Genomic DNA, 27,877 nt, shown 5'->3' on the forward strand with positions numbered 1-27,877 from the left:
AGGAAAGAAACCATTCCTGATACCAGAAACTTAGCCAATGACCCAGGGCTAGTGAGGTCAGGACCTTAGAATAAAACTACTTCCTTCACTTTGCTAGAACAGCAAAATTGTTCCACTCTAAATCTTACCCACAGGTAAGCGTAGCTATCACCTCTCATCATAAAGCTTCTCTTTACAGCAAGTAGAGACCATCACTGAAAACCACGACTAGGCACAATGCAAATATGAGTATATCATAAGAATCACAGATCCAGTGGGCACATCTATATCACAGCCCTTGTTCCTGCTCAGGGAACATCTCAGAAGAAGGAGTGGAAAGAGTGTGAGAGCCGGAAGACCAAGATGTCTACTTGAAACAGTCTTTCATAGAAATGGCTGCGTGAAGAAGAACTGGAGAGTGGTAGTATCAATAAACATGCTAATGTGAAAGGGGGGAAAATCTCATGGGAACCCACTTCTAGACAAAGAAATATTGACAACTAATGACTGCTGAGATAGGAAGAGTTAGCCTCTCCCAGGGATGAGTCCACTAACTGGTTGTCCATGAAAAAGGATTCAGCCCTGAAACCGTATGCATACAACAAATATGGACTCCCTAGGCTATGTTAATATATTTGTGCATAGTTGTACACACACACACACACACACACACACACACACACACACAGCAATAGTAATCAGGGAGGAAGAGGTTATCAATTTGGGGATAGGAAACAAAGAAGGAGTTCAATGGAGAGTACTTGGGAGGAGTGCAGGGAGAAAAAGTAGGAGACAAGTAATGTCATTATCTTTTAATTAAAATGTATAAGATAATAGTGATGATGATGATGATGATGATGATGATGATGGTGATAAGAAAATAAAAGAGTGTGTACTGCTCTTTCAAAGGGCTGGAATTCACTTCCCAGCACTGATATCTAGTGGCTCATAACTTCCTATAAGGGGCAGCTGATACCTCTGGTCTCTGAAGGCACATGCATTTCCATAGCATGTTCATTTGTATGTTTGGAAAACTTACATATATTTTTTTCAGTTACACATTTCTCTTTGGAGAGCAACATTAGAAGCTCTCTTTCTTGAGTTAGCAATGTTGATTTTTTTCCAAACCAGCAACTAAGTTGTTATTGCTTATAAATGTCCAATATCTTACTCAGTCTACTACTTAGATGAGAGAGTACACCATGATTAATTATAGTTTTTGAATCTAAAGAAAAATAAAGCCATTGTACTGGGGCTATAACTCAGTGGTAGAGCACATTCTTAGTGTGTGCAAAGCCCTAAATTCAATCCCCAGGGGTGTGGTGTGTGTGTGTGTGTGTGTGTGTGTGTGTGTGTGTGTGTGTGTGTGTGTATGTGTGTGTGTGTGATTTCAATATATATTGAAATCATTAAGTGAGACAGAAATAAGCCACTTTTCTCAACCTAGTCTCACTTTGTACCCAGGCTGACTTTGAACTCATGTCAATCTTTTCTGCTTCAGCCTCTCAAATGCTGGGATTACAGGCATAAAGCATAATGACTGGCTATGATTTATTATTTCTTTTTATTGTTGGGGCATCACACCCAGGAGCTTGTACAGGCCGTCCTATTTTCAAAGGCTCTCAAATGCTGTTGGAATGCATAATGTCTACTATTTAAGCCAAGGAATGTGCAAGTAACGCAGAGAAAGACCTTACCTAGCCATGTGACCCTGGCAGCTTCCACCCCTGAAGGAGTACAGACTTTCTCAGCTAACAACACTGTCTGTTCACTCTGTTTGGAGAAGTTGGTACAGTTTGTGGTCACTGCAGAATGGGGAATGGGAATTTCGCTGACTTGGACTTTAAGAAATGACTTTCAGTGGAAATGAGTGACTCATATTGAAACTACGACAGACAAGCTTTTCTTCAGATGTTTATTAGGATCTACCAAGGTTGAGATTTCAGGAAAGTCTAGCTGTGCTCTGCCACAAGCACTAGATTTCTTCTTTCTTCTTCTGTATTTCATATCCATTACTGCAACAAACTGCTTTTGACAAGTTAGGGATGATCTTGTGATTGAGGCAAGAAAAATGCACCCTAAAGAATAAAATTCATTAATTGAGTTTAACACTTTGATTTTGGGGGTAGGGTTTAAAATATCTTCATATATTTCCCTCAAATATAGCAATGTATTATCTTATGGTACTGCTTATGCAACTTTATCGTAAATATAGTTGCAGCAATATTAGTTCACACAAATGCCGCCCTTGGTCTCTCTTGTTGCTTTCTAGTGTCTCATAGTTGAATCATAATTCGTTCAAATTATGTTTTCTTGTTCATTGTAGCATTTAGGAGAAATGAATACAGTTTAAAATTATAACACAAGGGGCTAAAAAAAGGCAAGGGAAAGAGCAGAAAAAACATCCACAAAACAATAAAGTCTTGGTAAAATCACATTAGCAAGGGCTTGGCCATGGAGACTGTCTCAGATGCCAGATGTCAGTATATATTTCAAGAACAAGGCTGTATAAACTCTCTTTCTCTTGGTTTATTTATGAAATTTCATGAGCCAATTTCTAGAGCCAGCTTGTTTCTTGGGGAAGGATTTTCTGTCTGCTCTGCTGTCCCCAGGCACTAGCTGACCCCAGGTGAACTCTTATTTTCCATCTGATCTTTTAGGTCTGTATCACTGTAGCTCAGAGCAGGGGACACAGTGGGTGTCAGAGAGATATCAGGTACTTACCCCAGGCTTGTTGGAGTAGACTTGCTTCCACCAAAAGATAGAACTGTATACAGCTAGCAAAACTTCCAGCACGATGAAGAGGAGCATGATCCCCAGAGTACTCTGCAAAGCAGCACAACTGAGTGGGACCCCACACAAAGCCTCTGGGTCCGCTGAGCAGGGGTCAGGGTGGGGTGGGGGCAGGGTAGTGGTGGGCAATGGAGAACAGAAGCAGAGGCAAAGGCTCAGTCTTTTTCTCTGCTTTCTCTTTTAGTGATCACACAGAGATAAGAAGTAGGAGTGATTGGCCACATATCTTTGCTTGTTTTCACAGTTTCCTGTTTGTCCTTGGTTCATCCTGTTTTTTAGGTGTGGATTCGAATTCAGTTACTCTATAAGGTCTTCTGTGTGCTCCTTCAGCATGCTGTTTCATGTTCAGATAATTTGTTTCATAGTCTCTCCTACTCATTTCTATTAGAACTTGTGTTCATCCTGTGTAACTTCAGCCTCTGTGCCAGTCATATTTTTCAAATTTGATACGATTTGATGAGGTGTTTCTTCAGATGCATTAAATCTGCTTTTCATCTATCTCAGTTTTTAATTTCAAAGATATTTTTTTCTACTTATAGTTCCTGTTTATCAAGTCCCCCTGTCCCTTTGATCTTACTGCCCTGTTGCCAAGTTTTGGCTTTGTCTTAGTCAGGGTCTCTATTACTGTTATAAAACACCACGACCAAAAGCAACTTGAAGAGGAAAGGTGTCTTTTAGCGCATTCTTCTAGGTAACAGATCATCACTGAGGGAAGTCTAGGCAGGAACTCAAGGACAGAACCTAGAGGAAGGAATGGAAGTATACGCCGTGGAGGAACATTGCTTACTGGTTTGCTTGGCCTGCTTTCTCATAAGTACCCAAGACTGCCAGTCACTGTGAGCTGGACCCTCCCACAGTAGTCATCAATCAAACAAATGAACCACAGGCTCTCCGACAGGGCAATTCGATGGGTCCCTTTTCTCAATTGAGGTTTCCTTTTCCCAGATGACCAGCTTGTGTCAAGTTGACATAAAACTAATCAGAACTAGGTTTTGATTATGTTAATTAATTAATTTACCTTTCTAAGAATATACTTTCATTATGGGCTTGTTCAAAAGACTACATGATTTCTAGTTCTTAGAACCTGTTACTGCTGCTTTCAAGACCGAGTTCACATTTATTCATATTTTCATCACGATATAGTTTAAATACAAATGTGGCAGTGGCGGTGCTAGTATATTTCTTTAACATGTGGGAATCTCATGAGTGGAATTGATTGATATGTCCCTAGACAATTGTTTTAAGTTTGATTTTTGTAAGAACCTTAGGAATTTCAGATACAGAGATACAGAAGCAGTTTTAAAATCCCTTTATTAGAAGAACTCCTAGTGTCTATGGAACTCTGAGTTTAGCTGTGTTATCTGCATGGGGCGGAGTGAGCTAATTTCCTTGTCCGATTGTCACAAGGGGAATGAATTTCTAACCTCTGTTACTAATATATTGGCAGGGTTCTTCCTGTGTTCCTATTATCCTAACAACCCTCAACTCTTACCCTGGGCATCCTAGTCTCTAACACCTATTTCCGTGCAGACTCTCCTAATTTTCTGGTTTGATGATTTGTCTTTAGAATCCTTGTTAGCTTCTGTAAGCTAAACCATTTTTATGTCTTCCTTCCTCCAGCTCCTTTTTATTTCTTTCAGTTTTACACACACACACACACACACACACACACACACACACACACACACACACACACACACACACAGTTTTTTGTTTGTTCAGGTTAATGCTGAATTTATTAAAAATTAGCATTCTCTTGAGGTTGGCTTACTCTGCCATGCTACAACTTTTCTGATGCTAAGGATGTTCTTTTGGATTCTACTTACATGAGAGTAGAAGACTATTCGATATACTGAAGTTACTCTTAGTTAAAACAGTCCCTCAAAGGGTGCTTTTCACATATTAATCTACCCTCTCTATCTTGCAGTGTGATCTCCTGGGCTTTGTCACGCTCACTTCCAACCAGATCAGTCTCTGTTCTCTTTCACTTTCTCAAGCTCCCAGGTCAACATGTCTGATCTACTCATGTGGCTTGACTCATAATAGGATGTGAGTCCAAAAATTTCCACACATTCTTCAAAACTCCCAAGTCAGATGGACACAAGGGAATGAAAGGTATCACCAATTTGACTACTCACTGCTCCAGTAGGAGAAATCATGAAAGGATGATCTTTCTCCTTAAATAACTTTGGGTTTAAACACAATAATCCTGCATTTAGAAAATGGACTAAGTCAGGCTTGTCACTATCACTAGGTGGTAGCTGTCAAATTTGTGAAAGGTGCTAAGGAACTTCTGCCCCAAAACACTGATGTTTCACAGGAGTCATATCTACTGGGTAGCTTTCTCCAGCCCCACTTCCTTCTTTGCCAGCCCTAGGCAATGTGCACTTAAGGAAATTAAGCACTTTGTCTCTACTCCAAGTCTAAGAGTACCTGTGACTAGAAGGCAAGCTCTCTAATGGGTGGAACTTTTCAGCTTCAGGCAAGGACTCAAAAGACATGTGTTCCACTATGTTCATCGCAGCCTTATTTATAATAGCCAGAAGCTGGAAAGAACCCAGATGCCCTTCAACAGAGGAATGGATACAGAAAATGTGGTACATCTACACAATGGAATATTACTCAGCTATCAAAAACAATGACTTTATGAAATTCATAGGCAAATGGTTGGAACTGGAAAATAACATCCTGAGTGAGGTAGCCCAATCACAGAAAGACATACATGGTATGCACTCATTGATAAGTGGCTATTAGCCCAAATGCTTGAATTACCCTAGATGCCTAGAACAAATGAAACTCAAGACGGATGATCAAAATGTGAATGCTTCACTCCTTCTTTAAAAGGGGAACAAGAATACCCTTGGCAGGGAAGAGACAGGCAAAGATTAAAACAGAGACTGAAGGAACACCCATTCAGAGCCTGCCCCACATGTGGCCCATACATATACAGCCACCCATATAGACAAGATGGATGAAGCAGACCAACAGGAGCCGGATGTAGATTGCTCCTGAGAGACACAGCCAGAATACAGCAAATACAGTGGCGAATGCCAGCAGCAAACCACTGAACTGAGAATAGGACCCCCGTTGAAGGAATCAGAGAAAGAACTGGAAGAGCTTGAAGGGGCTCGAGACCCCATATGTACAATAATGCCAAGCAACCAGAGCTTCCAGGGACTAAGCCACTACCTAAAGACTATACATGGACTGACCCTGGACTCTGACCTCATAGGTATCAATGAATATCCTAGTAAGAGCACCAGTGGAAGGGGAAGCCCTGGGTCCTGCTAAGACTGAACCCCCAGTGAACTAGATTGTTGGGGGGAGGGCGGCAATGGGGGGAGGATGGGGAGGGGAACACCCATAAAGAAGGGGAGGGGGTAGGGGGATGTTTGCCTGGAAACCGGGAAAGGGAATAACACTCGAAATGTATATACGGAATACTCAAGTTAATTAAAAAAAATGCATTTAGGAGTCAACCCAAGCCATACACTGGTGATGGACACCTAGTATCCATTACACGATCAAAAAAAAAAAAAAAAAAGAGAGAGCTTCCTATTTCCCAACAGAAACAACAAAGAACAGCATCCCCTGCTGTGATTTAAGATTTTTAAGACTAGCTATTGTGTTTTCTTCATCTCTTCATTGTTTTCCCTTTCTGCTGTGGTTCATGCACCTCCCCCTCCCCCCACACCGAATCTGCTGCCTTTCTGTCATATTTGTTTATTGTTTTTCTTCCTGTCTGCCCTAGACAGTCAGACCAGAGTGACCAGAGAAAAAGCAGAAACTATCCAAGTGGAGGAAGACAATGGGGTTTTACATGGGAAGATGTTTAGTCTGGAACTACTTACTATAGCACTGACATAAGCCAGGCGACAGTTCTTGTCTTCATTCTTCCAATCATGGGATTCCAAATAAGACAATAAGGGCAGGAATTTCTTTTCTGAGTTACAGTGTGGAAAGGCAGTCCCCAGGACTATCAGGCAATAGGTGACGAAGAAGAGACCGATCATAGCAACAACAGAGCTTGCTACACTGGAGGCCAGGCTGCTCAGTGCCTAGAAGAGAGATTCTGTGTTGGGTTCCCATCACAGGTTTGGTACAGGGTTCTCTGTTCCCTCTGTCCACTATACTGCCATGGCTCTTCCTTGAATTTGTTTCTAATATAGCCTGGGACCTCCTTTCAGGCAAACTATGACTAATTTGCCTTTGTATCACAGTTTGTCACATGAGATAGTTGGGAAATGTGTGGTGACCTGCACAATATGAACAGCTCCCCACAGTCTAGCTTCCTAACACTCCATAACACTGAACACTGATCCAGGATCCTCAGCCTGTTGCCAATCTCCCCCACTGACTCCCTCAGTATTCTTAGGATGTTCTTCTTTTGAAGACCTCTTAGAATATAGCCTAGCATGCTCTGGAGAGCCTAGACTAAACTTTGACCTCACATAAAGAAGCAGCTTTAGTGGAAACACACTGTAGAGAATGGATACCTTCAAGGGTGGTCAGGCCTAAGGGGAAATGGCCTGCACTTTCATTTAACAATTGACAAAGATGAACTTTCTTTCTCACTCTGGGAAAGGGCAAGAAGTTCTGGCGTCTGGGCTTAGTCTCAGTAGTTTTTGCCATGCCCAGTCCCAAATAATAGAATGAATGGACCGTAGTCTTGAAAACACAGGAAGAAGCAGCTGGAACTGTTGCTCCTGTGGGTAGCAGCCTTTCCTACTTCCTGTCACATGCCCACCAACATGGAGCCACGTCCTGAGTCCAGAAGACACAGGGTCTGGCGAGCTATGTCTGGGAGCACACAGGTGGCTTAGGAATTGACTGACACTTGCTCCTGATAACCGAAGCTGCCGTACAAACCCAGGAGTTGTACAGGGTGGTTGAAGAATTCTCAGCATTTGGATTGGGTCATAGTTATGGGCTTGGCATCAGGAAATGTGGACTCTTATCTCAGCTGTTACTAAGCTGTGTGTTTGACCAGGCAAGCTCTTTCCTGCTCTGTGTTTCCAGTTTTCCTCTCATCACATGTGGAAAATGAACACGCTCACTTCAGAAGTGACTTCCAAAGTGTGCCAATGGGCCAGATCAATATGCTTCCTAACCTGTTCTGAACTTCATTTTCCTAAACACTACAACGGAAGATGGAAACTAGAAGAATTAACTATGGGTTTTAACTATCCCAACCAACTGAGGTTGATGGTCTTCATACTTACAAAGGCTTTGGTTGAGATTTTCTCAGAGATGATGGAGAGAATTCCAGCCATGGCAAACTGTTCAGGAGAGAGAAAGAGAGATAAAAGAGAGCTGTCCTAAGCTGCTTTTAAATCACTCAAAAAAGTGATGGGAAACTTTTAGAGATACAACCCTGACAGAATGACATGCTTGTACTGCTAGGAATGCTTCATATCTGCTTGGGATGCTTACACAGACTTTGAGAATAAGCTTCTGCTCAGGGAGGTTCATGTTATTGGAAAGCAGCAGTCATTGCAGACCAAATGCAACAGATGCCTGGCAACTGCTACTAAATTATGAAATTGAAAGAGGATGTTGAGCCGTATCTATGACTTGAGACTTGAAACAATATAGAGAAGCGCCAAGGAAAGAGCCTCCCATGTGGCAAGAGACAGACAAATATGGAATTGAAGCTATAGATATAGGCAACTTGAGTATTACCTAGAGTTTAGGAAATCAGGAGGAAAAGTTCTAACAAGGAATCTTTATTATAAGCCCTGAGAAGCAGTTTGATCCCAGTGAGTCTAGAGGCCAGCAAGAAGAGAGATGGCAATTTGGGACAGCTAAACCACTGATTATGCCTGTGTCTTGAGTGTTGAGGAATACCAATTAGAGCCAAGAAAGAACTAGCAGAAGCATTAGTAAGAAATGTGGAGACTGCCACCACCAGTGAGACAGTAAAGTCAAGGACAAAATGTACTTTGGGGACAAGAGCAGAGCTTTGTGCATATTGTGCAGTTGTGCCCATGCAGGGACGATGGTCACTAAAACCCCTTTGCATAATCATCTTCTCAGAATGTGCCTCTTTTCCTCATTTATTTCAAGATTCTTTATTCGAGAGAATTGCTCATTAGTAGGATTGGGCCTAGAAACTCTGAAAATAAGATCCAGTAGGGGTAGGGTCCATGAGCCATTATATGACAAGAAGCCCAAGAGCTCTACAGATGATCAGGGCTACCTATAAGCAGAAGAATGCTTCTGTTTCCCAGGCGTCTTGCCATTACTGAGATAAGTGTCTGCAGAGCTGTGGCATCTGCCAGGGGTCCAAGCGTACTGTATAATGAGCCTTCTCACTCTCACCCGACAAGTGATTGCTCTGAAATGGCTAGAATCCAATGGTATCTTCAAAACCTCAAAGAGGGTTATGAAAAATCATCCTCTGGTCTAAGAGGATGTGGCATCAGCTAAGAAAAGTGCTCATGTGCCCAGTGTGTTGTCTTCTCCTTCTGCCTTCTGTCCTAATTAGACAACCCCACCCCAAAGTGCTAACTTTCGAATGGGAGATACAGGACATGGGCAGTGACAGGAATGTTGAGTTGGCTTCCTTCTGCCTCGTTCTTCTTGAAGATGAAGTCATTCCATGATTGAGTGCCTGGCAGGTATTTAGAAAGCATACTTTTTTTTTGAGACCACATTTTACTTACACAGAAGGATCCAGTAAACAGGTATCCAGACATCAAAGTGGTGGAAGCTTCTGGGTTGGAGTAGGAAGCTGACACCAAAATTCCCCCAAAGCTTGCAATCATCAGGGCACATATTAGCTGGATAGTCTGTAACACACAAGGCAGGGACTTCTAGATCATGATTAAAGTAGATGCAAAGGATTATTTGTGACTTACAATGGAGTTTAAAATACATTATTAATTTCTATATTAAAGGAAAATCCTACAAGGAACAAATAAGCCTATTCTAAGAGAAAAATTCAAAATTTAGCTCTTTTATTTTGTGGAAGGCTCATTAAACTCAGGAAGAGATTATGTGAACATTTAATTCTGAAAAATCTGCCTCACAAAACATTTCTTTTTGGAAAAGTCATTGGGAAAAGTTGTCTGGACTAGAGCCCAGTTGGATTAGTATAGAGAAGGAACCTCCAATGGGGGTCTCAGTGCAGGCCTCGGCTTTCAACAAAAGCTGTTGAGCATCACATTGCTGGTGCTGTCACTCATCCTTTTTGTCGTTTGATTTTAAGAATCATTGTGATTTTTATGATGGCGGTTATGAGTGGTTCACATTTGTTTAAGGGTGTCTGCATTCTAAGCAGTATTCATCACATCTTTGTAACTGATGAGGAACATGAGGGAGATGAGTTGTTCAAACTTGCACAAATGTCAAAACTGGAATGTTGTCTGACCTCTCCTGTTTGAATGAGAATTCATAGTTTAATCCATCACTGAATCTATATTGTAATTAACACATGGACATAATTACCCAAAATTAAGATAAGTCACCTCTTACCCCAATTACTCATTGAGTACCCATGTACCAAGAGGCAGGCAACAAATGAAAGTCACTCTGGTGGATTCTTATATCTTACATGTACCATGTAAAGTCAAGTTCCATGGCAACTGTGACAAAGTATTATTAGAACATGTAATCAAGGATGGGGACCATCAAGGACAGAGATTCATGTTTAAATTGATGGGAGATGCTGGACCACAATAGAAGAGCCAGAAGAGAACTCATATGAATATGACCATCTAATATTTACCAAAGTGTCCTCAAAAATGGTGCGGGGGAAACCAGAAATCCACACGTCAAAGAATGAAACTAGATCCTCATCTTATCTGCATAAAACTAATTCAAAATAGATCAAATTTGTTAAGGTATGGTATAAGGTTTGGAAACTTGTAGAGCCAAACACCAGGAAAACACTTCAAGGCACAAGAATTTCATGAAAAGAAGCCCAATAATTCAGATAACAATGGGAAAAATTGACAACATTGCATGGGATGAAAAATCTCTAACAGTGGAAACAAACATGAGAGTGAAATGACAGTCTGAAAATTAGAAGAAAGCTGTTGGTGCCTATATATTCTATGGGGAGCCTCAAAGCTTAAACACTAAGAAAACCCAATCAACAAATAAGTAGGCTAGTGAATGGAATAAACAGTTTTCAAAAGAAGAAATACATATAACCAACAAATGTTAAAAAAAAACGCATTCAACATTCTAATGTCTAATTAGGAATGTAAATAAAAACTGATTTCAGATTCCTTTTCATCCCAGTCAGACTGGGTATTATCCAGAAAACAAATGATAACAGATCTGATGAAGTTTTGAGAAAAGAGGAACTGTAAAATGGGAATGTAAACCAGTGTGACCACTGTTGAAATCAACACCACGATTCCTCACAAAACCAAAACTCATATGCCTCAAATTCTTGGGTATTTCCCGAAGGAAACCAAAGTCAGCACACTGCAGAGAGGCCTGAACATATAAGCTGATTGCTGAACAGTAGCCAAGGCATGAACCATTTTGTTGTCTATCGGCTAATATGAAGAAAAAGAAAATGTGGTTTTTACAGACAATGATAATGTATTAAATAATGAAGGAGAAGAAGAAGAAGAAGAAGAAGAAGAAGAAGAAGAAGAAGAAGAAGAAAAAGAAGAAGAAGAAGAAGAAGAAGAAGAAGAAGAAGAAAAAGAAGAAGAAGAAGAAGAAGAAGAAGGAGGAGGAGGAGGAAGAGGAGGAGGAGGAGGAGGAGGAGGGGGGAGGAAGAGGAGGAGGAGGAGGGGGGAGGAGGAGAAGAAGAAGAAGAAGAAGAAGAAGAAGAAGAAGAAGAAGAAGAAGAAGAAGAAATGCCATTTATAGTGAAATGGGTGGAACTAAGGAACACCATACTAAGAAATCTAAGACAGGTTCAGAAAAATAAATACTTTGTTTCCTCTAATACATAAAATGCACATTTAAATATATATATATATGTATACATACACACAGACACAGACACACAGACACAGACACACACACACACACACACACACACACTAAAAAGGCAGAAGGAGAATATTTGAAAGAGAAAGAAAACCAGCAAAAGGTGGGAAAGAATAAGGAATATAATCAGTAGCAAACATGATTTTATATATATATATAATTATATATGTATAATTTATCATATCATATCTATGTATCAATCATCTATCTATCTATTGGAAGCAGTGTTAGTGATATAAGGGCCAAGATCTTGGTATGAAGATAGTGAAATAGCAGCTAGTAGCATGACATGAGTTTGTTCAGGGGTGAGAAGAAAGCTAAAAGATTGATCTCTGAGTCCCAAGAAACAAAGACAATGCTAATATCATTTCAATGATCTAGTGTGAAAATTGCTGAAGGAGTGTTTTCAGGAAACAATGTGCTGCAGACTAAACAAAGAAAAGGGATAAAGAATCCAATAGTTAAGATTTAAGATGCAGTAATGAATTATGCTGGTCTAGCAAAGTGGCTGTCGTAAACTATTTCTAAGTTTTTTGACTTCACTAGCTTTAAGAGGCTGGCTTGATTTCTAGTACCAAGCATGATTGCCTTCCTGCTGAGTAGGCCTTAAGTGCAGATAGACAGCTGTTGGTTGCCACTGACATGAGAGTGCTACTTATTTCACGAGTATGCATGGCTTGCTTTGCTGGTAAGTGTTATGGTTTATAGGTGTTGCAGTTGTGTAGAACTGTTTAACCATTTCCTTTCCTTGGCATAGAATTTTTGGAACCATGGAAGCTACAGCAAAGAAAGATATTTTCATATCCAGCTTGAATCATCTGAGTGTGTAGTGTCTCCAGCTGTAAGAACACTCCCCCAGACCCCCAGAAGCAACCAAGAGGCTACATTAATTATCTATATTGGAGATACTTAGGCTACCCTGCCCAATAGAAGTTTTAATTCTATTTCAATTAAACATATTTTAAGAGGCTAGAATGATGTTAATGGACCCTAAATCACAGAAGAAACATTTAGGAAGGTGTCAGTAACCATCTAGGAAAGACTATGGCATGCAAATGAGTGTTCTGGAGATGGCCCGCCATTTTGCATGGCCTGGGATGGGTGAGCTCTGAGATACAGTGTCCTTAGAAACATTGTCCCAGGGTTGCTTCTTGCTGCTGATATGCCCTTCCTGTCAAATTAGCCTAATGATTCCTGAGCATCAGCCCAACCTATTTAGGCAAATTTCCTGCAGATCAATATGAAGATGTACTTTCATGTAGTAATGTTGTATAGATGAACTGATGGTTTCACAATCTCTGACGATGTTATAGAACTCTTAAATTGATACAAGTGATCTCAAGACTTCTATAGAATAAAGATACAAATACAGCTTTGTAAACCTTCACGTGTCAAGGCTAATTGCACTAGGATAAGAAAGCAGGCTTGAATTAATTTTTGATCAAAAAAGAGCATTCATCGTAGGTTAGGTCTAAGGATGAAGCCACAGGTGTGTAGTATGATAAAGCAAAGTCATGTGAAACTGTTGCTTTGAACTTATAATGAGCTTATAGAATGAAACACTGCTTTGAACTTAGTATCAACATCCTTCTCTAACTCTCCTTTTGTGTAACATTTTATCTGTGAGGTAATTTTATAAAGAACTTTTGTCTTAGAAGATATTAGAAGGCCAGAGAGAAATAATAAAGTGTGGCATCTGGAGTTCTGCCTACCCAGCTCCATCCACCAAATGCATGCATGCATATATATGCATATATATATTTGTATATACGTATATATAGATATTTATATATATGCATTTATATTTATCTGTCTATATGTGTGTACATATGTACATATGTAGGTATATGTGTATGTATGTAAGTATGTATGAACACTTGTGAAATTGTTGAGACAGGTGGCTGGGCTCAGCCAAAGGGTGTGTCTCTGTGTATCTCTGTGTGTCTATGTGTGTGCTTGAATTCTCCCTTTCTTTCTCTTTTCTCTCTGGGTCACAAACAGTTAATTAACTCCTGGCCTCTTACCTGGCCAGGGAGCCCTTGAGTCATAGAGAAAACAGCCCTATTAACTGAGTTTGCTTCTCAAGGTCCTGCTGCTACCAGCAGAAGTTAATTTCCAGAAACCAGCAGCTTTTAGTCACAGAATAGCAAGAGAGGTAGGTTTAAATTGCCGGGAGACCATTAGCTTCTGGCCACCAGAATAGTAAGAGAGAGTTACAAGGCCAGAGGTCACCAGGCTTTGTTTGGCCTTTGTCTGACTCTGTGTCCCATCTCAGTACCTGTGGTGCAGGGAAGGTTCCCAGCAGCAAAGTTTCTGAAGGTGCAGGAGTAGGGATTCAGTCTCAGCAGGAAGTATCCAGAACCCTATGATAAGTAGGATCCTGCCTATGAGGGACAATGATGTTGATACTTAGATATTGTACAGCTGCTCATGTGGACACAGAGAAATGTGTGGATGAAAGCACTTTAGATGGTGTCATCTCAAAGTGCTTGAAAAAGAAAACTCCAAATCAAAAGACCTAACTTAATCAGACTAAAAATTATCATATGGTCAAGTTAGAAATCTCTACTAAAGACAATGATCAGAAACTAATTTCTTAATTATGCAGTGTTCTGGTGGAAAAGCACAAGTGGCTTTAGTTATTTTAAATGAAAGCCCAAGGAGGGAATAGTTTCCCATTCCATTTCATATTCTGGCTTGTTTGTGGAACTGGCTCAAACAAGTCCAGGATGCTTCCGGACCCATTATAGCTTTGTAGTTGGACACATTCTTAATATGTCTCTCCAGCATTCTCCTTCTAATGAGATGGACTTACCCCAAGAACTGTGGCTTCACTAGGTACACCAATCAGCAGGTCCTCTCCATTTTCATATGTGTGTCCAGCTTTCTCTCTTTTGTGGACAATGACATCCTTTGGAAAGCAGTCCCACGCAGTGATCTTGGTGCCAAGCCGAAGACCCATGATGCCAAGGACGCTAGAAGAGGCACTGGACTCAGTCCCCAGGGTTTGACTCACCGACACTCACAGGCACGAGAGTCTGCAGGGAGCGAAGAAAAATGAGTTTTCTTTAGATAAGAATTGAGTACACTCAGGGTGGGATGGCATGGTCTGGCTAGTTGTTCTACAAACAAAACTGATGTAGCTTTCAGGGAAGCATAGGATAGACTGCTTGCTGCACTCTATCCATGATGATCAAGAACCATTCTGTCAGGGAAGTTTGCAAACATTTTCAGGAACTCCACAGTTAGGAGGTGAGTAATCCAAACAGAATTTGCCTGCAGCATTGTCTTCATCTCACTGCCTGTCCCCCAAAGCCTTTACTTTCAGCTCCCTCTTTCTTCCTCTTGCACCTCTGCTTCCCCTATCGTTCAATCATTTATCACATCTCTCAGGACATCACACCGAAGCTGCCTTTATGTTGTCCAGTCCTCCTCTCTTCATTTTCTTGCCATTAAATTATTGAGTAAGTGCTTTCCAGTTTATAAAAAGCATGTGTCTAATCCAGAATGTGCCCTTTGCTTCTACCAGCTTAGTAACTATCAACATAAACACTTAAGTCACATTGTATTTCATGCACTAGAATATCAAAGATCTTAATCCTTCAAAGGGCCTTACATCTTAGATGTTACTAAGTCCATTTCATATATTAGCAATCCAGGACTAATACATTCATTTCATTAAATGAACATTTCAAAAAGAACTTACCTGCTGCATCTCATGTGTTTAATACACTGTAGCAAATATAATTATTGTTAGTCTATGATTGCAGAACTCGCAGGTGTGTGCGTTATGTCTTCTGGGCTTAAGGTCTTGCAATATTTCCCTCTATGTGACACTAATTCTCCTCGTTTGCCTTTTCTTTCTTCCTAATAATATTAATAACTCTACTCAAGAAACAAACAGTGCTCCACCAGGTCAGTAGTACTAAAATGAACCCCATATTCTTGTTACTACTGGGGAAGACGGGGACGGCTCTGCAATGGAAGCCACATGACGTTTGCATCTGAGCATTAGTTGTCACTCATGAGTTCAAAGTCTGCCCCTAGGAATGACTGTGATCCTGGGGAAGTGTGGTAAAGGTGTCTCTTTCCAGAAATGTTCCCATATCAGGAAGCCTGGATTTCTACCTGATCTTTGTTGCTAAGTATCTCCTTCAGGTTCTCCTTTCTTTCTTAGATTTTCCAGGTCTCATAACCAAGAAGTATATTGCATGCTTTATTCTGAGCTCTGTGTTAGGAACTGGATGCCAATCTGATGTTTTCTAGTCTGTTAACATTATGTGCATGCATTTCCTGTTTTTGTTTTTAAGTTGACCATTTGTTAAAAAGAACAAATAACAACAATGTTAACTAAAAGGGAATACAGTTTGCATGAATCAAAATGTTCCTGACTCCCCAACAATTAACATAAAGTCATCAGTTTCAGTTTCCTTTATGTTCTTTTTCTCCTTTCTTCACTATTCTCTCCACACTTTACAAATGGTCATTCCAGCCATTTAGAATCCCTATTAATCTTGGGCTAATTAATATAACAGCCTTAAGTATAAAAGGCAAATGGCTATATTCTGACATATGCCATGAACATTGTTAAACCTCAAAAAAAAAAACCCTATATGAAGACAAAGAAGTCAGATGCTGTGTGATTCTATTTATGAGGTACCCAGACTACTCAGTTTTGTAGAGAAGTAAAATGGTGGCTTCCAAGGGCTGGGGGAGAGATGAAGAGTAGTTGTTTAGTGGATGGTCATGAGGGTGTCATGCAAATCACAAACTTCCAGTAGCTAGAATGCTACAATTATGTAATTAGATTTTTAACTATAATTAAAATTCAAATGATAAATTCAAATGATTGTATTTTATTAAACTGGATGCATATTCATGGTCATTTTGGTTCCTTCTATTTTTTTTTATCACCATGAACAATGTTGTAAGAAATACCTGTGCACTTTAGAACACATAGAACTTATGCTTATTTTATAAATTCAATTATCTATTTACAATAGCATGTAGATGTGTATTTACAGAATTTAAGCTTTTTTTTCTTTTCTTTTTTTTTTTTTTTTTTTTTTTGGAGCTGGGGACCGAACCCAGGGCCTTGTGCTTGCTAGGCAAGCGCTCTACCACTGAGCTAAACCCCCAACCCCTAAGCTATTTTTAATTTGGATACATATGGCTATTTTGAGAGGAACTCTACATGATGAAGTTTCTTACATTTTATAGTATGTCTGGAAACTGACACCATCGCCTCCCAATCCAACTATGATTTGTCCTTCAGCATTCATTATTTATATCCACATGAAGTGGGAATGGCCCTCAGCTCTCAAAAAGGTTTCAAAATCTCTACTATTCAGGCAAACACCTCTGCACACAATGCTTTTCTGTGTTGCAATATTAGATTTGAGCCATACTTTCCAAATTCAACATATTCTCATACCCCAGTCTTCCTTGAGAACATGTTTTATAAGACTGCGTGGCAGCAGTGGGGAAATAAAGGGAACTATAGAAGGTCATCACTTCAAATATCAACTGATCCCAAGGGTGCTTTCCTTTTTGACACATAGGTAAACTGAGGCTCCAGATTGACCTGTGGTTCACCAACTTATGCCAGGGGTCAACAGGAAAGACAGGATGAGAATCCACTTCCCAGGCAGGCTGTCTATTTAGAGCACAGCCTCTCCCAGTGGCTTACCTGTCCTCACAGCCCTGTGGTGTATGTTGTAGCTCCTGCGCCTGCTCACTCTGCTCCTGGGAGAACTCAGGCTCAACCTTTCACCAGCTGTTCCCTCCAGAAGTTTCACTCTCTGCTTTTGACACTCAGGCATTTTGTGTGCTTCCCCTGGAAGTATTCATGATTACACAGGATGTGAATTTGCAGTCATTACAAGTAGCTGGAAAATGAAAGGCTGCTCTGCTTCCCCTTTCTGAAGTTTGGGGTTTGGAAAAAATAACACAAAATAATATCTTCTCACGAAACAGATGTGGTCAAGAAGGGAATGATTCCTTGCATTTCTATTCAGTTGCATTAAGTCTGTCCCCTTATCCTCTGAATGAAAGATATTAGTAATTCACCATCTGGCTGCTACAGAATTAATGAGAAAGGAAGTAAAGAGTTTATGAAGATTAGAATTATTGGTTGTGAGTGATCTTATTGACATAGAGACAATTTCTAGCTGGTCGGAAACCACTTTTAAAAAGTAAAACGCAATAGCTGCTCACAAGGGAAACATTTGTTTCTTCAACGGAGTCTCAGTGAATATACAAACCACAGGTAAGGGAGTGGAGAGCCAACACAAAGTGAACTCAATGGTGTTTTTGGAGATGTTTTATCTCATGATGCATTGTTTGGTCGCTGTTTTTTAAACCTTATTTGTATCTTGCTTCTCCTTTTGGCATCAGATGTCATGGTTTTACGGGGTTTGTGTGTGTACATCTCTGCATGTGTATGTGTTTCTTGTGATTTCCCTTTTTATTTACTCCATTTTTCCTCTTTGCTTTGTTTTATTCTGGCTTGTTTGTTTGCTTACTGGTCTGTTTGTTTTCTAGAGAAAGGCATGGAGTTGAAAGGGAGAGAAAGACATGGAGTTGGAAGGGTGGGGAGGTGAAGAGGGAAAAGAAGCAGTGATTACAATACACCATAGAAAGGCAAATTTTTATTTTCATAAACTATTTTTAATAAAAAGAAATATGTCTCAAAATATCTCCAAATAAATTAAAAACAAAAATTAGCAGAAATCCAACCCACATCTATTGCATAGGTCTAAAAGAGGACGGCCTATAAAATGACAGAAGGAAGCAGAAGAGGAATCCTGTAGAGATGAAGAGAAAGATGGAGACTCCAATGCCATGGTAGACGTTCATACACTACTGGTGGACTTGAAGCTAAAACCGATGTTGTCATAAATTAGCATGGCCCCAAGAGGTTCTGAGCAGACAAACCAGTGGTCAGGTTTTATGTGTGCTAGAAGCATGACTTTGTTGCAATCCTAAGCATAAATTAATTAATTTGATTCGTTTTATTTAGTTTTAATTCCATGTGGTAGCACCTACCCTTTATCTGTAGTCTTGCTTTCTGTGGTTTTATTATCCACAGTTCACCATGGTTTAAAATGTTTATAGGTAGTTGTAAAAACAAATGTTTGTTAGTTTTATGTTTCTAATCTGTGAAGTGTGGTGAAATTGTACCCTAAGTGAGACAGACAGACAGACAGACAGACAGGCAGACAGATAGGCAGGCATAGTGAAAATTCAAGTTAACCACAGCATATTATAACTGTTCTATGTATGTTAGGAGAAACTCTAAGGTATGTGGTACAGAGCCAGGCAGTTTGAGACACCCACTACTACTTCTCTTTCTTCTTCTTCTTCTTCTTCTTCTTCTTCTTCTTCTTCTTCTTCTTCTTCTTCTTCTTCTTCTTCTTCTTCTTCTTCTTCTTCTTCTTCTTCTCTCCTCCTCCTCCTTCTTCTTCTAGTACTTAGCAACTTTATTAAAAAAATGAAACAATGAGCAATCCCAAATCCATAAACAACACAGAACTAAATTATGGAAGAGTTATTAGGAGGGACGAAAGATCTACAACAATAACTTATGAAAACAACAATTACAACTATATGTTGTAGTTAAAAAAGCTATGTGAATTTGGTGTGTCTGTCATAGTTCCTCTCTTCCTCCCTGTCAAAATATTGGGTTTTACTGTTTTATATTTTAAAGTATAGGTGACTACAGTTAACTGGAGCCACAGACAGTAAAGCGCCACTATACAAAACAACACACTGTGCGGTTTTATTACTACGAAGCTGACAAACTAAGTTATAAAGTAGAGGTAAAAACAGTACTTTGGGGAAAATTAAGTAGAAGTCTAAAGAGGTGTTTGACATTTTTATACTTTGATGTAGGTGGTGGTTAAAGGAGTGTGTATTTCTTATTTATATGTAATTACATGCATAAAATTCATTTGGCTGAATATCCACTTAAGGTGTGTCCTTTAGTGGGTTTGAGTTCTGTATTAATAATTATGTGGAAATGAGATTGATTAAAATAGTTTCTGATTTTTCTTACAAGTCATATTTTTAGAATTTTATACATAAATACACTTGTATTTATATGATTTGCTCCATTCTGATTTCTCCTGTGCCTCCACCACTACTCTCATCATAAAACCCTCCTAAACTCATATCTTCTTTTATAATTGTATATACATAAATACACATATACACACACACACACACACACACACACACACACACACACCCTACTGAGTCCAGTTGTGTTGCCTGTATGTTCATGGTCTTAGGGCTGACCACTGAAGCTTATGTGGCCAATAAAAGGGGCCTTGTCCCTGAAGAAAATGGACTCTCCCTCCCTCAGCAGCCATTGATTGAATGTAGCTCTTATTAGGGGTGGGACCTTGTGAACCTTTCCTCTGGCCATGTTAGAATGTTGACTGGTGTGTTCTTATGGAGGAAACCATATTGTTGAGAGTTCGAGAGTGTAAAATTCCTGTTATGTTGAGAAGAAGCTATCACGAAGCAATCCTTCAGGTCCTCTGGCTCCCACATTTTTCTGCCCTTTCATCCACAATGTTCCCCGAGTCTTGAGTATACTGACTATGTCATAGATCTCCTATTTGGGGCTGAGCATGCCATAGTCACTTAGTCCATATACTCTGACCAGTTGTGATTCTCAGTAATTGCCTTCACCTGTGAGAAAAAGTTTATTCGATGAGAGGTGAGAGTTACCCTTATCTCTGACTAAGGATAGGTATTTAGAAGGCTGTTGAGTACTGTATCAATTTAGCAAAATGCTAGCAATGAATTCTCCTTTAAGGTCCATGACCTTTGCACCCAGAGAGAGGGAGAAACAACAAACAACTGTTTTTTAAATGACTCCAGAAAGGGGCTGGGGAAGTGGATCAAGAGTTAAGAGTGATTGCTGCAATTGCAGAAGACCCAAGTAGGATCTCCCCAGGCTGGCATCAGATTAGATCTCAACCCAATGAGGCCCCAAAGCTAGGAACCCATCTGACCATGTTTAGCATCTGGAGTCATGGTAACCATATGAGAATTAGTATGTTAAACCTCTCTGGTGATTATTTGTTACGTAGCAATAAAGAAACACATGGACCACAGAGCAGAAGGCCCTGGTCTTGAGTTCCTTTTATTCTTCAGAGAGTGTTGGACAAAAGTCTACCGTTTCCTTAAACAGGGACAGACTCATACCAATCTTCTCACATGCTCCCACTATGGCCTCTGACTCAGAGCTGGTGTTGAGGAGAGTTTTGTGGTGGGAGGAGAAAGAAAACTCACATATTTTCTCAACACTTTTTTCATTTCATTTGAAATTGAGTCTTTGTGTGGCCCAGACTGGCCTTGAACTTTCAGAAATTCTCCTGCCTCAGCCTTCTGAATGCTGGGATTATAGAGCTCTGCACCAGGCCAGGCTCAATGAGTTTCTTCTAAGGAAATTTTCTAGTAGCATTCTCAAATAATATCCTGCTTCTAATGAAGTCCTTACTTCAGTCTTAATCTCATGGTCTCTTAATCGTTAAACTTTGTTATAGGTGGATACATAAAAATTATCATTTTGATTATTTCTTTTGTGATTATCTTTTTCTTGAGTGAATGGTGTTGCTTTTTATAAATTGCCATCTCCCTGACTACTGAGAACAAGGAATGTTTTACTGCTCCCTCGAGTTACAGAATAGGGGTCAGTACTGTCTGCAGAAAATTTACAGCAAGCCACCTGCCTTTTAACATTCATATGTAGGTGATTCTCAACAGCACTAGTAATAGCAGACTCCTCTCAGAAAAGGAGGAGGAGGGGGGAAAGGGAGAGGGAGAGGGAGGAGGGGGAGGAGAATATTCTTTATTTTAATTGTCTCAGGAGCAGACTCCACCTCTTTCTTACTCTGTCTTAGTGTTGGCACAAATTTCTGTTGATTATTGCCCTGGAATCCCAGATGAAATGAACAGTCTTTTGCCTGTGTCCCATCTTATCCATATGAACACTCATGTCTTTAGTCTTTCTATTCCCTTTTATGAATAAAGTAGAAATTGCTGCTCTGTCCCAACATGCTTTGCTGCCACCTACTGGATAGTTGATGAGAAAACTACAACATTCATGAGAGTTGCAAAAAGGCAAATATTGTCTTGAGCTTTGTGGTGCACCCGGAGATTCATATATGGTGGCAACCTATGTGTGCATGTGCATGCACAGTGTATATATGTGGGTATACAAACAGGAAGGTGAAATGTCACATGCTCAAGGATATAAACAATTAGTGCACATCCTTTGCATCATGCATTACTAATCCTTATTTGAGGTAATAAGAGGGTATTGGAAAGTTGTGTGAGTGGATTTCAGGAAGAACATCGTAACTATGTATGGCGATGGGGGTGGGGGGAAAAGAGATGGATTTTCCTATGCTATAAAGTGTTGTTCATAGAGCTTGGTATAAGCTTTCTGCATTCTATTCCTTGGAGAACTGCTATGAAGCCATCTGCATTCTAAAGACATAGAGGATGGCACAGAGCAGTTAAGAAAGTTAACCAGGGTGAAGCCTTATACATGTATGTGGGTAGAATGGTGTGGCTTCTGGGAGGAGAGGTGTGCGTGCACTTGGTTTGTAGGGTTGGACGTCATGCTTATCCCCTCAGACTTCACCGTTGACATTAATTCTACTACATGGCTGAGGCAGTGGATATCAGATTGCTCCAGTGTTAAACTATTGATCTGAAGGAAAATGGTAGCAAATATAAGATAAATGAATGGTGGTGTGCCTTAAAATACCAGAAAGAATGGTCACAGAGAAAAGCTCAAATAAGACCCTAGGGGGAACACTTAAGATGTGAAAGTTATCAGGGCAGAGAAACTAGGATGGGGGCATGCAACACTGAGCCCTTTGCAAGAAGAAAGCAGGAAGAGGCTGGTGTCCAACTCCCAAAGGAGAAGATGTGATATCCATCACTGCGGGAGGAGTGAGTCAGCTCGTTCTGGCTATGACCTACTATGGCCTGCAATGGCCCATGCATGCATAGCAGGCAATTCCACGGTCACTAACCCTGGAACCTGCCTGAACGGCTGGTGCCAACTGTACTGGACCAACAGTTATGGAGCGCGGGGTATGGCAGAGAGTATAAAGGCATTTCTTACTATTACAATACACAAGTCTGCTTCTCCTTCTCACCTGGACCTTGGAATCTGTGTTGTTGATTGTGTGCCTTCTAACCCCTTACTCCCAAGGACCTTCTGGTGGGGGGAGAGAATGTTAGAGCAACATGTCACATGCGTGGTTGGTTTAGGGTCAGTGATGAGGTCCAGGTACAGATATGGGCTCTTTGTGCCCATTCAGTCATGGCAATTACAGCGCTGTCTTTCAGTTTCTCAACGGGGTATTGGTACCTTGCCTTCCGGTCTGGAGGATGCCCAGGAAAGTGAGGAAGGCTGATTGAGGTGGGAAAACGGAATTATGTATCTGGAGACATTCTGTCAAAAGTATGTCCTAAAGACCTAGACCCAGAGAACTCCAGTGCTTGGGTTATCTTCTTAACTGGAATAGGAGAAAATAAAGAGGGATTTAATTTAGTTTTAATTTATGTGTAAATCTATGCATGTGTGTTGGTGGCCAAAGGCCAGAAGGAGCCATCACATTCTTCAGAGCTAGAGTTACAAGAGGTGGTGAGCTGCTTGGTGTTGCTGGCTGGGAACTAACTCTGGTCCTCTGTAATGGGGACAAGAATTTTTAATCACTAAACCATACTCCAAGCTCCTATTTTGGCAGACACCCTGTAGGAGGAACTGCGATTAGCAAGTGAGTGACCTGGAGACAGCAGACCTTTGTGTTATGCACAGCCGAGGTGAATGCACAGCCCTGCAGGGTTCATCACTGGATTGCTTCTTGCTGTTGTTGTGCCTTCTCATGTTTGTTGTTGCTATATTCTGTTGGGTTATTAGGGTCCCATGTCTGCTCCGCCACAGGGCATGGCCGCTTGGGAAGCAGGATGAAAGGAGTTGACCTGGCTTACCGCACACTTTCACAGCATGGGTGTTGGGCTGTAGGGAAGCCCCAGGACACTAATTTGGACGTGGGGAAACACAGTCTGAGGCGGGGGACATCCAGAGCTGGCACTGGGTTCTCCAGGCCTGCAAGGAGGCTGGGGCCATCTGTTTTTCAGACTCTCAAACACACAGGCACCACTGGATGCCGTAAAAGAGCTGAGAATTGAGTTGGGGCCACATAGCTGGATCTAGCCTGGTGCAAGGGGGAAAAGGGGACCCTTTTTTTCGCAGTTCCTCCTACAGGGTGTCTGCCAAAATAGGAGCTTGGAGTATGGTTTAGTGATTAAAAATTCTTGTCCCCATTACAGAGGACCAGAGTTAGTTCCCAGCCAGCAACACCAAGCAGCTCACCACCTCTTGTAACTCTAGCTCTGAAGAATGTGATGCTTCCTTCTGGCCTTTGGCCACCAAGGAACGATCATTAAAAAATAGAAAAGTGAAAGATGCCCAACAGGTTGAACCAGAAGGACAAGAGAAACCCAGCCCGGCTGTGGTCAGAAGCACAGACCCTGGAACAGCAAAAGAAACCAAAGCAGTCTCAGAAATGTCTGCTGAGATCGGAGCAATGATCTCGGTGTCCTCTCCAGAATATGGCACTGATGCAAAGGTGCCCCTGCACAGCAGCCTTCCCCTCCCTAAGAGGGAGGCCATGCAACAGAGCTCCAGCCTGACCTCAGTTCCTCCTACTACTTTCAGCCTCACCTTCAAGATGGAGTCTGCACGGAAGGCATGGGAAAATTCTCCAAATCTAAGGGAAAAGGGGTCCCCAGTCACTTCTACAGCACCTCCAATTGTGAGTGGCGTCAGCAGTAGTGCCAGTGGACCAAGCACTGCTAATTACAACTCATTTTCCAGTGCATCAATGCCTCAGATCCCAGTTGCCTCGGTCACTCCTACAGCATCGCTATCAGGAGCTGGTACTTACACTACCTCTTCATTGAGTACAAAATCTACAACCACGTCGGACCCTCCTAATATTTGTAAAGTAAAACCCCAACAATTACAGACCAGCAGCTTGCCTTCTGCCAGTCATTTTTCACAGTTAAGCTGTATGCCTTCCCTTATTGCACAGCAACAGCAGAGTCCACAATTTTATGTGTCTCAGTCGGCAGCAGCTCAAATCCCAGCCTTCTATATGGATACAAGTCATTTATTCAATACCCAGCATGCGCGATTGGCTCCGCCATCCCTGGCCCAGCAGCAGGGCTTCCAACCTGGTCTGTCGCAGCCAACATCCGTTCAGCAGATTCCAATCCCTATCTATGCCCCACTACAAGGGCAGCATCAAGCCCAGCTGAGTTTGGGGGCTGGGCCTGCTGTTTCCCAGGCTCAGGAATTATTCAGTTCTTCAATTCAACCATATAGGTCGCAGCCAGCCTTTATGCAAAGCAGCCTTTCCCAGCCTTCTGTGGTCCTCTCTGGTACAGCTCTCCACAACTTCCCAGCAGTCCAGCACCAGGAGCTTGCCAAGGCACAGTCAGGTCTTGCCTTTCAGCAGACTTCAAATACTCAGCCCATCCCTATACTGTATGAACATCAGTTGGGTCAGGCATCAGGACTAGGAAGTTCTCAGCTGATTGATACACATCTTCTTCAGGCAAGAACAAATCTTACTCAAGCGTCAAATCTTTACTCTGGACAAGTACAGCAGCCTGGTCAGACAAATTTTTATAACACTGCCCAATCACCAAGTGCTCTCCAGCAGGTTACAGTACCATTACCAGCATCCCAGCTTTCCTTGACTAATTTTGGATCTACAGGACAGCCTCTGATTGCCTTGCCTCAGACACTTCAGCCCCAGTTACAGCACACAACCCCACAAGCACAGGCTCAGAGCTTGAGCCGTCCTGCCCAAGTAAGCCAGCCTTTCAGAGGGTTAATCCCTGCTGGAACGCAGCATGGCATGATGGCAACCACAGGAAAAATGTCTGAAATGGAACTAAAAGCCTTTGGGAGTGGCATTGATATCAAATCAGGAACACCACCAATTGGTGGTCGAAGCACCACGCCAACATCTAGTCCATTCAGGGCTACATCAACAAGTCCAAACAGCCAGTCTAGCAAAATGAACAGCATTGTTTATCAGAAACAGTTCCAGTCAGCCCCTGCCACAGTGAGAATGGCACAGCCGTTTCCTGCACAGTTTGCACCCCAGGCAAAGCAGAGAGCAGAGGTTCTTCAGTCCACGCAGCGGTTCTTCTCTGAGCAGCAACAGAGCAAACAGATAGGAGGCAAAGCCCAGAAAGTGGACAGTGATACAAGTAAACCTGAGACACTGAGTGACCCTCCTGGTACCTGTCAGGAAAAAGTAGAAGAAAAGCCACCCCCTGCACCCACCATAACCACCAAACCTGTTAGAACTGGACCAATCAAACCTCAGGCGATCAAAACCGAAGAAACAAAATCATAAAGGCTGTGGTTTATTGAGGGTGGGCAGGCAGGGAAAGTGAAGTCAAATAATGCCAGCAGCCACGGGGTGAAGTGATCTGTGACACTGTCCTGTGAGATACACAAGGGGCATAGAGCATTTTACACTGACAGCTGCTACACCGATTACAACAAGGCTCCACAGGCTCGCACCTCCCGTGTAACATTTGCATCTTCGGTTGGTTTATATACAAGTGTGCAAACAGTCTGTAAGTGCGCACAGTTTAATCTTAAGGAGCATGAAACACCAGAAGTAGGAGAAGAGTGATAACCACAGAGTAGCTCAGCTGGACACTGGGCAGTCCCATTGCTCCATCAGCTGTGGTTCTTTTGCTCCCTTGTGTTCTTTGGATGTGTCTATGGCATTTCTAGGCTTGAAAGTAAAATGATGCTATCTGGTGCTGGATAGAGGAGCCTTATTTTTTTATTATGGCAGCTTGCTATTTTTGTAACATGGTGATTTGGTTGAACACAATAAAGTACAGTAGTAACTGATCTCCCCTTCTTCCTGGATGAGTGAGGAGATGATTAAATGTTGATGTCAGCATCCTTGAGCATATTCAGATGAGCTTCTGCTTCTGTTGAAAAGGATGCTGTGTTTGATTGTGGTCCGAAGCTTTGAAGCACTACTTGGCATCTCCTTCCTTGGAGGTCTCACTGTTTAAACGTAACAGATTTGATAGCTTGTTGGTAAGATGAGGTCCAGCTTGTCTCCACTAGGTCATCTTCATGTGAATCCGGTGGTTATACGGTTTTGTTTTAGGGATATTTCATTTTTTTAATAACGGTTTTAGCTGACATTCATGGAGAGAATGAATCCTTAGAACTGTGCCACTAGTGAAAGGAAATCCTGTCTAGAGTATGTTTCTTTACAAAGCTGTGTCACACACCATCCTTTGGGCCCTCTGCTGGAAAAGTAGAATCAAGTCTCAAATAATGCCTTTTAAATTGTATCCTCTAGTATTATAGATGTAGGACAGTACTGTATCATACCTCTGTGGATGTAAAATAGCTTGTACCTGCTTTATGATACATAGTAGTGACCGTGCTTTATCAGAGCTGTTTTTAATGATGTTGCTCAGAATGTTTTCTTTCCAGATGATGATTGAGAAGCTAATTTAAAAAAAAATGGTGCCAGGTACCACAAGAGTAACAGAACTGTGCTGTTTTCTCGGGTTTTGTTTTTTTACTTTTTTTTTTTTTAATGGAGTGTGCTGGATGTCTCTACAGTTTTGTTCAGATGACTGCAGAACCTGGAAAAGCTGTTGCTGCTGTTGATGCATAACACACTGCTATTATTGGTCTTTTTATATAAATATAAATATATATATACAGATATATAATTTGAATTTTTGGAAACTTTAGCTGTGCTGTCAACTTTGGAAAAAAGTATCCCCGTTTACTGTGTTGAGTTGGCACTGTACAGAAATTAACAGCCATATTGGTCTAGAAATGTTGAACTTAAGTTTTTTCCATTTGTACAGGGGTAAAGCACTGTATTAAATATGTAAGGTCTTATCTACGTGGGTTTGATTACAAAAACTAATAAAGTATTCTCTAAATAAAAAAAAAATTCTTGTCCCCATTACAGAGGACCAGAGTTAGTTCCCAGCCAGCAACACCAAGCAGCTCACCACCTCTTGTAACTCTAGCTCTGAAGAATGTGAT

At 41.2% G+C, this 27,877-nt stretch overlaps 1 protein-coding gene across 1 annotated transcript; it reads right to left on the reverse strand.

The window, feature by feature from the left end:
• Positions 1-1,880: 1,880 nt before the first annotated feature.
• On the reverse strand, positions 1,881-17,505 carry Ms4a7 (membrane spanning 4-domains A7). The gene is made up of 7 exons (NM_001410291.1): positions 17,417-17,505; positions 14,543-14,765; positions 9,438-9,563; positions 7,995-8,051; positions 6,624-6,830; positions 2,704-2,805; positions 1,881-2,057 (listed from the first exon to the last, which is right to left on the reverse strand). Exons 2-7 carry the CDS (start codon positions 14,687-14,689, stop codon positions 2,019-2,021), a joined length of 678 nt encoding a protein of 225 aa, NP_001397220.1. The 5' UTR covers positions 14,690-14,765; positions 17,417-17,505; the 3' UTR covers positions 1,881-2,018.
• Between the last annotated feature and the right edge of the window lie 10,372 nt (positions 17,506-27,877).

Source organism: Rattus norvegicus, chromosome 1 (genome assembly GCF_036323735.1).
Source record: "Rattus norvegicus strain BN/NHsdMcwi chromosome 1, GRCr8, whole genome shotgun sequence".
In the NCBI taxonomy this organism is placed as follows: domain Eukaryota; kingdom Metazoa; phylum Chordata; class Mammalia; order Rodentia; family Muridae; genus Rattus; species Rattus norvegicus.